At 38.6% G+C, this 12,522-nt stretch overlaps 1 protein-coding gene across 4 annotated transcripts in view; it reads right to left on the minus strand.

The window, feature by feature from the left end:
• Nucleotides 1-12,522, minus strand: part of DCAF6 (DDB1 and CUL4 associated factor 6) — a 96,317-nt gene that overhangs the window by 67,210 nt on the left and 16,585 nt on the right. For all 4 annotated transcript variants that reach the window (XM_068395629.1, XM_068395628.1, XM_068395626.1 and 1 more), the window contains exons 2-4: nt 12,422-12,483; nt 6,705-6,797; nt 341-526 (exon numbers count right to left, since the gene is read on the minus strand). In XM_068395629.1, coding sequence (XP_068251730.1) covers nt 341-526; nt 6,705-6,797; nt 12,422-12,483 — 341 coding nt within the window. The remainder of the gene's footprint in view (nt 1-340; nt 527-6,704; nt 6,798-12,421; nt 12,484-12,522) is intronic.

Raw genomic sequence — 12,522 nt, forward strand, 5'->3', positions numbered from 1 at the left:
CTGCCCCCACCCCCCCAACCTACTTCAGAAAGAAATTCACAGCACAATTTAAATGGGTTTTGCTCTGCAGAGGATTCTTTCAGTGAATATGTATTCAGCTATTATATTTGCAAAGACAGCAGTCTTAATGACACCACCTTTTGGAGAATCCTCCATTTAATTTAGACAACATACTTCTCTCTTAAAGCCTACTCTAACTAAAACAAAAAAAGCTAGAAGGAGGGTTCTTTAATTCTCACTAAAATAAAGCTTTCATCAGTCTGGTGAAAATCCTGGGCAACACCACAAGAAAATATGTATTCTACTTATCTTAAAATTATCATATACTTTTGTGAGGTACCTCATAGGTAGTTCCGTAGTGGCACGTGAACTGGCATTGTCTGTTGGTCTCCGCATCTTGTTCAACATTAGTGTAAAAAATTACTCCATCTCCGGAACAAGATACAATCTGTTTGTCATTGGTGCATGGTAAGAATTTTGCACTAAAAATATTGGCCCTGTGTCCTGAGCGAATAGTTGTTAAAACCTAAGGAAGAAAGAAAAAGGAAGGCTGTATCAGGTTAATATTTTCAAAGCAAATAAAGAATGGGAAAATAACACAGACTGTGGTACTATAAAGCATCAGTCATGGACAGGCTGCCAGTAACCTACAGTTTAATATAACAGAACAGAGCAGCTGTCTTTACACCAAATTTCCTCTAAGAACAAAGTGTTCTCCACAAGAGACAATGACTTACACACTTGCACTAAGTAGTCTGCAAAACTAAAGGACTGGAGCGCAACTGCCACCTTTTGTTTTTAAAATGCTAGTTACATATCACATCAGGTCTCTCAAAGTAAAACATTAGTCCAAGGTGATAGTTCAGCCAGCCAGCATGTCGGTGAGGAGAGATTTAGAAGATCTGGAATATCATGGGTCATGAAGAACAAGGCATTGTAAACCAAGCCAACTTTACAGACTTTAAAAATTGAGGCCACTCTTAAAATAAGTTCACTTTAAAAAGGAGAACTGAAGCTTATAAGAAAGGATGTTTTGAAACCAGTCAAAAATAAATAAGCATTTAAGAACATGATTACAGGGCAATAAACTAAGACTTGACTTAGTCTCAATGAAGGTCATTCATCTACAGTACAGCAGAGATGCATATAATTTACTTCACCATCACAGTTGGTTTTAAACACTTTGGGATGACTCTTTGTACTTCCTAACACACTTATTAGTCCATTAAAACTGAAAAAACCCTCCATATGTTTTCCTGTGCACTAGTGAACCTTCTATTCTTACCTTATTTCTCCCATCTGCAGCATTTCAACCAAACTGCATTTTCACCAGTACTAATGGGAAAAAGATACTTACCAAGTTGTTTACAGTACAAAAATTACTTCCAAAGTTCTACTCAATTAACTTAATCAAAGAAAACATTATGCAAATTAAGTTGTTCTGTCAGAGACAGCTGGTGTCTAACATTTTACCAGTGCTATTTCACACCTTTTAAACAATTCACACACACACAAAAAGATTAACAGTGTATCTGCATGTTTTGAAAGACACACAAGGCTCAGTATCAAAATCAGGAGAGATAACCCATGCATTTTATTTCAAGAAATCTGCCTCTTCATTTAGATTTGTTCAGATTTCTGCATTTTACTGAAAACCTTCAAATCCCAGATATTCAAAAGAAATGAGGAACTCTGTATCAAAGGACCAACTCAGAACTAGAAGTCCATAAGGTACCCTAGTTCAGATGACAGTTAAAGACATGTCATCTGTCAATCCCACCTCTGATTTTATGTTATTGCTACTGTGAAAGAAATATTTTTGTCCTGAGAAGAAATCCTTTTTGATCTCCCTAATAAAAAAAAAAAGAATCTAAACAACTAGGAGCTTCTCTACCATCTTAGATTACACTTGCCTGTTCTTCACCACTTCGCCCCTATTGCTGAACATAAGCAGGCAGACTTTTTTTCTCTTTGCTCTGCCGTACAGGGTCCTCCTCTTGCCAAACTACATGTGCTTCTTACTTTCCCTCCTTTTTCTAACAAACCTCAACCTAATGACCTTGCTTTTCATCTAGTCAATAGCAACTTACTCTAATCTTCTGCTTCAGTTTTCCCCACATGCAGATCTCCGTTTAGACGTGGAGATCCACATTTGATGATTGCCCTCAAACTTGGAAAAACTCAGGTTTTTCTTTCCCTCCCTTCTCTCCTCCACTGTAAACTGAAACAGCATTCAGAAATATAAGCAGCTACTACCTTTTCAGCAATGAGTTTTCTCACAGGCAGACCTAACCACATCTTGCCTGCCCCTCAATTTCCTGACTATGTTCACAGTGTTGCAATAAAATTTAAGTATTACAGCATTTCTTATATGCAGAAGATTTTCCATGCCCTTCTTGACTCGCACTATACATCCTTTCCTACTCTGGTTATTATACTGCCTTAGAGAGGGGAGAAAGAGGCATAAAAAGTTGCTTGTGCCTATGCAAAAAAAAAAAAAAGGAGAAAATTTAACGCACAACCAATCCCCAAAAGCCTATCATTAGCTACACAGAGTATCACAGAATCACAGAATCAACCAGGTTGGAAGAGACCTCTGGGATCATCGAGTCCAACCGTTGCCCTGACACCACCCTGGCAACTAGACCATGGCACTAAGTGCCACGTCCAGGCTTTTCTTAAACACATCCAGAGATGGTGACTCCACCACCTCCCTGGGCAGCCCCTTCCAATGTCCAATAACCCTTTCTGTGAAGAAATACTTCCTAATGTCCAACCTGAACCTCCCCTGGCGAAGCTTGAGGCTGTGTCCTCTTGTCCTATCGCTAGTTGCCCAATAAAACAATACCACCACCTTAACTCCATTGGAGCATTTTACCACCAACATGTAACAGGCTACAAATACTTGTAACAAATGAGTATACTTAATACTTAACAACTGAGTAAAAATGTGGGGGGAACTAAAGAATTTCAGACGTTCTTCAAAGTACTTGACTAGCAGTAGTAATTCAGACATCCTCATAACTTTTGCAATTGCTTCAGTAATATGTTACACAGAAAATCAACTGAAGAGGCAACAAATTCAAGAAAGAATTCAAATTGCATCTCTTAGAAGTGCAGGTTAAATCTTTGGGATGGGATTACTAACTCACATAGCTATCCCAGAAGCTTGGATACAAGCTCCATCCCTAACAGCAAGTATTTTCCTCCATGAAAGCAGAATTTCTGGCAGCTAACTCTGTTGTCGTCTTTAAACCTGAAATGTTTAAATTCCACATCCAAATGGAAACTCTTCATGATAAAAAAAAGTCACCACAACAAACAAACTAGCATTTTTAAAGTCACCTTAAAAACTCAAATCAGTTTAAAAAGTGGTTTTATTTCCACTCTAGCTTACTTTTTCAAAAGAAGCCTATTAAAACAAATGCAAGTATCAGTGGTTTACTAAGCCTTTCAGGATGTAGCTGATTTAGGGTTCCCATTCAAGACACTCAGCACAGAATCATTTACAATCCAGCCTTTTCAGTAATACTTCCTTTGAAGAGGTCAAACCCTCATCAGAACTAAAGGAAAGCAAACCTAATGGAACCCCATTCTCAAGAGAAAAGTAGCAACCCTGATTCTAGAAAAGCTGTAAATCTTCAGCCCCACTAAGCACCCTCCAAAGCCTCCCAGCACTTTCTCACATGAGCTGAACCCTTTCTCTCCCAAAAGGCAAATCAGGCTAAAGATTGAAAAATTCTGAGTGTAATTACTCATAAGAATCCTGTCTTCACACCGGTATTAGCTGAGATAAGTCCCAGGCTCCATTTAAAGGCTTTGAAAACCGAGTGCTCAACTTTATGTACATACAGAAATTCCCATCTTTTTGTACCATACTTGCAGCAGGCAGAGCTTTAGCTCCAGCCAAACTCTCCCCCCTCCCCACCCCCAGGAATGTGCTGCCTAAATCAAATAAAATGAGGAAGATCCACAAGAATAATTCTTCTCAGCCATCCCAAATTAAAATAAAGTGCTCATCCTTTTGATTTAGACTCACAATTACTATTAGAAATCACAGTAACACATTTCTCCTCAGCTGCACAAGTACTATAAACATTTAGCCTACTCAAACTTGAGAAACATTCAGAAAAATTTCTCCTTCTGAGACATATTACGTATTAACAACATTTGCATCTGGCCATTATAACACAAACTGGAGTGACTTATATAAAATTCACGTAAACAAGAGTTAAACAAGATTAAACGCTTCCTTATTAAATTAGATATTTTACTAACACAGAAGACTATATTGATGGCTGAAGTCTATTTTTGCTACTCTAGCTAGCTCATAACAGAAAATATGGTGATACGGATATATGCCAAAGTGACAGAATTACAGTAGAGTTCTGGTACCACTATCAATTTGCTCCCTTTTCCTGTATTGATTCTGTTACTCAAGCCAGAGAAAATAAGCTAATACAATTGTAACTGTCATTTAAAAAAAAAAAAAAAATTCACATCTCCAGTACATTTCAGGAACAACACTGATTGTTAAGTCTTCATGCTAGTACCTGCTGTTTTATAATTCATTTGCATATATTGGGGGAAAAAAAAATTAAAAAAAAAAAATCTGTGCTCTGCTGTTACATAAAAAATAACTTAGCTGACTGTTAAAAATAAAAAAACAAAACACCTCCTGTATTTCTTATTTGCCTTCAGTGCAGCAGCAGTACACAACAGGGGAAAAAAAACCAAAATCATCCCATGACAGCATAAAGTTTAAATTGCTGCATCTATTAAAATATTACAATACTTTAATAGAATAATTACATAATAAGACAATGATATAGCAACTATCCCATAGTGATATATTAAAATAAACTCTGCACAAATTGAACAACCTTTACTTGCATGCAAGATTTGTACTTTGCAAGTCTCTCCAACAACACTCACTTTGGAATACATCCTTCATCCACTTCATAGCTGTCTTACATACCTCCTTTTCAGCTGACCTCCCAGTCCAACAGAAACCCTGGTCTAATGACACCGATCTGAACTTTGTCCATCTGACACCAATAGTTGAAAGAAGAGATGAAGTTTGGAAGCTACAGCTCATTTGGGGAAGTGAGGAAAAGGGCCTTACATATAGGCACAGGCAACACTCCAGATCACTATTATTTTCCCACCACAGCTCTTCATGAAGGCAAAATATTGCTGCCACCATAACCTCCTATTCAAGCTCTCTTCCACCATACCAACCACACATTTTGGTTCCTCCACCACATTTCATTTTTCAGCATGTCCTCAGGGTTTCATTTTCAACCTCTGAGAAAGTGTAGGAGAGAGGACTTCACCTGAACACGACTGCACAGGATCCCCAGCACTGCAGGGCACAGTTCAGAGCATCTGTTCTATCCAACTATCAGCAGCTCCTTAATGAGCAAAGCGTGGTGGAACACTGCTGCTATGCCATGGATGATAGGTGACATGACTGGAAGCCATTCAACTGCATTGTAACCCATGTGAGTGCAGTAGTGGAAAAGCAGAGACCTTTCACAGAATTACAGAATGTCAGGGATTGGAAGGGACCTCGAAAGATCTTCTAGTCCAATCCCCTGCCGGAGCAGGATTACCTAGATCATGTCACACAGGAACGCGTCCAGGCGGGTTTTGAATGTCTCCAGAGAAGGAGACTCCACAACCTCTCTGGGCAGCCTGTGCCAGTGTTCGGTCACCCTCACCGTAAAGAAGTTTTTCCTCATATTTATGTGGAACCTCCTGTGTTCCAGCTTGCACCCATTGCCCCTTGTCCTGTCAATGGATGTCACTGAGAAGAGCCTGGCTCCATCCTCCTGACACTTGCCCTTTACATATTTATAAACATTAATGAGGTCACCCCTCAGTCTCTTCTCCAAGCTAAAGAGACCCAGCTCCCTCAGCCTCTCCTCATAAGGGAGATGTTCCACCCCCTTAATCATCTTCGTGGCTCTGCGCTGGACTCTCTCTAGCAGTTCCCTGTCCTTCTTGAACTGAGGGGTCCAGAACTGGACACAATATTCCAGATGCGGCCTCACCAGGGCAGAGTAGAGGGGGAGGAGAACCTCTCTTGACCTGCTAACCACACCCCTTCTAATACACCCCAGGATGCCATTGGCCTTCTTGGCCACAAGGGCACATTGCTTTACAGCACTTTCCCCTTCACGAACCTGCTTCCCCTACATCAGTACAAATTCTTCTCCACCCACACACGTGCACACACAAGGCAATGTCATTTCAAATGGTAATGAAGTACTTTAATCAAGACTGACACTTCAACAACATGACACAGAAAGGCAACTCAGTATATTGTGTACAGCAAAATCTAATACATTTTAAAACTAAAATGAAACAGAAAACAATTTCTGACTATAAGATTTCACAAGAATTACTGAATCCTATTGCTAATTCTGACACTAATCTGTGTGAGACCACGTTCCTTTTGTGCCAGACCACCTACCGTAAAATGGGATAATACCTATGTTGCAAGGGATTAGAATACTAAGGTTTTAAAGCACTGCATCGTTTTATTCCCATTTATAAACACTATAAAGTGCTTGACATTATCTTTGTCAGATAATAATTAATATCTGAAAAATAATATCTTGAAAAAATATCTTAATATCTTAAAAAATTACAACTTAAATCTTGTTTGAAAATTACTGAGTATCCAGAAACAAACCTACCTTTCTGCTGTAGGGATTACTAATTACCAGATTGGTGTCATCCGAACCAGATAAAATATATTCTCCTGTATCATTCCAGCAAATGGTATTCACCTGCATGAATTAATAAAAATTAGTTTAGACTTATATTAATTAAATTTTCAGAATATTAAAACATCAATACTCACCCAACACTACAGAAATAGGAGTCACCAAATTAAACTGAAACAATGTAATTTCTAAGCAGCTAGCATCAAAAAAATTGTGTTTTTAAAACAAATTGACAAGGGAATCACCTGATTCACCTATGGCATCTCAATTACTCCCTCTGCTCCTCAAGAGTCTATCAGGTAAATTAAGCCAAAGGCCTCAGTAGCCAGAATTTTACATATTCAGGTGCTTTAATGTATCAAAGCTACTCCACAGAGTTCTCTGAATTAGAACTGGAGGGCATCATAATGCTCTGGTTATTGTATCTTCACAATATCCAAATTCTGACCATCCATTGCTTTGGATACTTTTCTGTGACCACACCTTCTCTGGGATCACGTGAAAAGCACCCCAGAATCCATCCCAGATCCCCTGGGAAAGAAGAATCCTACAGCAAGGTACAGAATCGTACCGGGAGAACACAGAATCACAGAATCAACCAGGTTGGAAGAGACCTCTGGGATCATCGAGTCCAACCGTTGCCCTGACACCACCATGTCAACTAGACCATGGCACTAAGTGCCATGTCCAGTCCTTTCTTAAACACATCCAGAGATGGTGACTCCACCACCTCCCTGGGCAGCCCATTCCAATGTCTAATGACCCTTTCTGAGAAGAAATTCTTCCTAATGTCCAACCTGAACCTCCCCTGGCAAAGCTTGAGGCTGTGTCCTCTTGTTCTATCGCTAGTTGCCCGGGAGAAGAGGCTGACTCCCACTTCACTACAACCTCCCTTCAGGTAGTTGTAGACTGCAATAAGGTCACCTCGGAGCCTCCTCTTCTCCAGGCTGAACAACCCCAGCTCCCTCAGCCGTTCCTCATAGGTCAGACCCTCCAGACCCTTCACCAGCTTGGTTGCCCTCCTCTGGACTCGCTCCAACACCTCAACATCTTTCTTGAAGAACCTTACATTTCCTTATCAATGCTCCTTTTCACAAGACCGCGTTTAATAATGTGTCAATGAAATAAAGGTGTAAAATCACTCAAAATCCAGGAAGCTCAGAAAGTATCCTTAGAGTAACTTGCCTTCAAGCAGCAGCTCATGCACCAGCACCAAAGACTGCATGCATAACCATTATTATTTCAAGTAGCCTCTAAAATAGCTTTAAGTGTCAAACTGCAGCCATCAGCATCTTCTGTTGGCAGAATAACTGCCTTAGGGTGGTGTATCAGCATGGAATATATCATTAGTAGAAAACCCACTTTGTTCTAAATCCTTTTCTTATGCTTTTTTCTTTTAATTCAAATGTCTCACTCTGAGCCTAGAAGACAAAAGCTTTTTGCTGAAAATAAATATACCCATTTTAATTACTATTTTATTCAGAAGCTTAGTTGGGGTCCTTAATTAGGCAGAGTTGCAAAATCAGAATTAGGTGTTTCACACGGACCATATGGGCAACAAATTGACGTATTCATTGAGGATCTTTAAATCAACTTTTGCCATTCAAAAAAAAAAAAAAAAAAGATGGAATTCATTATCATGGAATGTCCTAAACACCAGAAGTGGAAGAATATACATATTCATCAAAGAAAAATGAAAAATGACCAAGAACAAAGAGGCAGCTTTCACCTCCATCTGTCCATTGATGTGTGATGTGTTCTCCAGCATACCCTTCAAGTACTGTCTGCTTGCCCTGTCTCAACTTTCCTCAGAAGTCATTATTGGCCACTCTCAGGGCCAAGTTATCAGGTTCGACTGAGCATTGGTATGACCTCGCGTGGCTACTCTTATGATTTTATAACTCTGGCTGTCAATCACCAAGAAGCATGCATTCAAGTAGCCCCCAGATCCATCTACCATTGAAGTAACCTATCCTGACAACTACTGTACTTCAAAACTGTTGTTAAACATAGCACAGTACTACAGCCAGGGCAAACACAAAACCTAAGAATGTTCATTTTCACCTACATTTCCTTTCAGGCAGAAAAATACTATGATTGCTCTAAAGAAACCAAAATGCTAATACAAGGATACAAGAACAGAAACAAGACCAAAACACTGAAAAAACAAGGAAGCTGCCAAAAAAATAAAAAAAAACACATTATATGAGAAAGAAGATCTAGCACAAAAATTAAACACATTGAGGTGGGGGTGTGTGTGTCCAAAAACAAAATCTGAAAGACAGGAAAGCAGAGAAAGCATCGAAGATGCAAAGGGGAGACATGATTATCTAAATTGCAGCGTCACAAGCCTATACAAGACATCAATCATCCTCCTTCTCAATTCCGATTTCATTGCACCGATTGCCTCAGGGTTAAGCAATTTCAACACACCCTACCCAGGCCAAATTTGGTTCAGAAAAAATCCTGAAGTGAGATGACATAACCAAAGGTCTATGTCCTAGACCACGCTAGAGGTCTATAACTAAACAGGCCTTTTGTTCTGTACCAGATCACCTTCTCAACATTACTGTCAAAAAATAACAAAGTTTTTCAGTGGAATAAGCTTGATTTTTTTTTTCCAGAGAACACTGACTTTCCAGTAAGTGATCAGTCAATCCACGACATTTCTCAGTGTCCAGTACAACCTACTGACCAACAGTGAACAACCCCAATAAATATGCATATGGATCACTAAAAGCAGATGCTCGGTAAGAGCAGATTAAAAAAAGTTCTCATGTCTCATTCCATGGCAGCAAACCCACTATTAAAATACACTGTAAAATGAGGACTAGCTAGAAAATTGTTTTGTATTTCAAAACCGTGTAGAAAAGCTACTTATCTACTACCTTCACAGCCACTCAACACCCAACTAAAAGCTTGGTGTAACAGTTACTACACCAAGGGTTTGAAATTCTTGGAAAAAGGTGTTCGAGCCAAAAGAAAGGGTATATTGAACACAAATGACAGACAATTACTAACAAGATCAGAAAAGTCAAAGGGAGTGTAATTAGCTTTTTTCTATTAAGTATTCCACATTATCAACTGTATCTAATTCTATTTGCTACTCAACTAGCCTTAAAAGGAAGCAGCAGGCACCTTCGATTCATTAGTCAAATAGTCAAAAATAAATTTACTATCACTGTGTTTTCCTCAAGGACAATCCAGGAGGTAGTACAGCCAATCCTTAAAAAACTGAGAAAGCAAACTCCTCACTTCCATGCAATGTAACAGTAGAATTAACTCTTTCGTGAACAAGATAGATTAACAGAATACAAGAAATAGAATCACACACAGAATCACACACAGAATCAACCAGGTTGGAAGAGAACTCAGGGATGATCGAGTCCAACCGTTGCCCTGACACCACCATGTCAACTAGACCAGGGCACTAAGTGCCATGTCCAGGCTTTTCTTAAACACATCCAGAGATGGTGACTCCACCACCTCCCTGGGCAGCCACTTCCAATGGCTAATGACCCTTTCTGTAAAGAAATTCTTCCTGATGTCCAACCTGACCCTCCCCTGGCGAAGTTTGAGGCTGTGTCCTCTTGTTCTATCGCTAGTTGCCCGGGAGAAGAGGCCGACTCCCACTTCACTACAACCTCCCTTCAGGTAGTTGTAGACTGCAATAAGGTCACCTTGGAGCCTCCTCTTCTCCAGGCTAAACAACCCCAGCTCCCTCAGCCGTTCCTCGTAGGTCAGAGAAAGAAGAAAGGAAATAAAAATTACTGTAGATATCCAGAACATCAGAAAGATGTCTCAAGCAAGGAAGGCAATGAAAAAGGTACTACTTTTCATCTCTGGAGGAAATGGTAAAAACGGCATGTTCTAAGAATATGTAAACAAACTTCCTGTACTAATTCAAACATAGCTTTGAGGATTACATCTAAAAATGACTTGCTCACAAGTGCTACCCTGAAGGAGATGGATGCCACACAGGATGCTTGTCTGTTACTGAACTGAATGTCTACACAAAGAAATGAGAAATTATTCCTCTAGGTAATCCTCTTTATTTTAAAATGTAGTATTTGCTCATATCAAAGGCTCCATCTGCCTATGCATTCTGCAGTTCTAGCTTCCTCAGCTTTCACAGGACCAGAACTGGAAGAAAATAAGATCTATTTTTACTCCAATTCGATATGGTTTAGAGTTCTTTTCTCCTCTACTTTCGTCACTTTTCATTGCTGCTGGTCCAAATTGAGTCTCTTTCAACATTTCTCATTTGGATTTAGCCACTTCACACAGAAAGCATCTCACCTTCCTCATCATCTTAAGCTCCCTTTAGAGTTAACACGGAAAATGGCAGCTTCTGGCATACATATGACCTCACTTTGAATTGGACAAATTGGACATAATTTAAAAGCCCCGACCAACTTCAAAAAAAGAAACTTGAAAAATTTCATCTTAAGTATATTTGAGGAGGTGAAAAACTGCTAGAAAAGAAATTCCAAAGTAAAAATCACTGTTACAATCTTGAACACAAAAACTGATAAATAACTTTATACACATGGTATCATAGAATGGTTTGGGTTGGAAGAGACCTTACATTGTCATTCTTATAACATTTCTTGAAAAAAAATGGGAAATTAACACATTTGGGTTTTTAAGTCAACACCATCTGCACCAGAATATTAAACTTACAATGGTAGTCAGTCCAGCAAAAGTAGATGACTTTCTATATACAGCAATTCTAATCCTTGCCTTTCCCAGTCTTTTTAGTCTCTCAAAAATATCCACAAGTTAAAATCACACTTCTGATCTCAAGCCAAAAGGCTCGATTTTATTAACACTTTTTCTTTAAAACCACTACTGTGGCAGTTAACAATTATAACACTCCTTAATTTAAAGCTACAAGTGTAAGAAACTCAAGATAAAAAAATCTTTACATTTTAACAGCTTTTGAAATAAACATGTTAAAGCATAAAATTTACACTTCATTTTCACTTTTTCTAGCACATTGAGTATCCATTCACTTTGTTGTACAAGATACCTGAAAAGACAATGCTTTAACAACCATGAATTTCTGCTCTATTCGGCAAAGGTAACATGACGATCTCTTTGCCCTGTACCTAGTTTAAGTAAAATCTTTTCTTTAAGAGAATATGACTTACAATATTTGGACCACTTTCAAAAATTGGGTATTTAAATAAGCAATATTTCAAGTTATGTTATTGCCTTTCAGGGTAAGCTCATTTTTGTTTTTATTGTCTCTTTAAATAAGCATGTAGTACTTGATTATTTGTTTTTTAGACTTGGAGAATAAATCACTCAAAACACTAATAAGCTTTAAATCAACAAAATATATCAACATAGCACACAACTACTAAAGATTCCATTTAAAGGTTTAAGATGAGTTCTAAAGGAAAAGATAAGTATGTGTTTTCCTGGCATAGGAGATTAATTCATTCAGCAGTGGGACGCAGTATTAAGGTATAAGGAATGGGATTTTGTTTTGTTTCAAAGGTAAAGTGTCAGATGTTTAAGAAGAAACAAATACCTAGAGAATTCAGATGTAGGTCTCAACAAGTGGAGGTTTCCAGCTCAGCTTTAATACACGGTATTTGCATTTTTCAGTTAAGGAACTATTGGCAACAAAATCACAATTTAACATCTTTTAACAAACAAAAAAGCAACAAGTGACTTACACATCCATCATGCACATTCAAGGTTGCTTCAAGTTTTAATCTTTGGATAAATTCTCTTCTCCCTGTGAAGAAAAATACTAATTACATACTCTTTTAAAACA

Source organism: Nyctibius grandis, chromosome 2 (assembly GCF_013368605.1).
Source record: "Nyctibius grandis isolate bNycGra1 chromosome 2, bNycGra1.pri, whole genome shotgun sequence".
Taxonomy (NCBI): domain Eukaryota; kingdom Metazoa; phylum Chordata; class Aves; order Nyctibiiformes; family Nyctibiidae; genus Nyctibius; species Nyctibius grandis.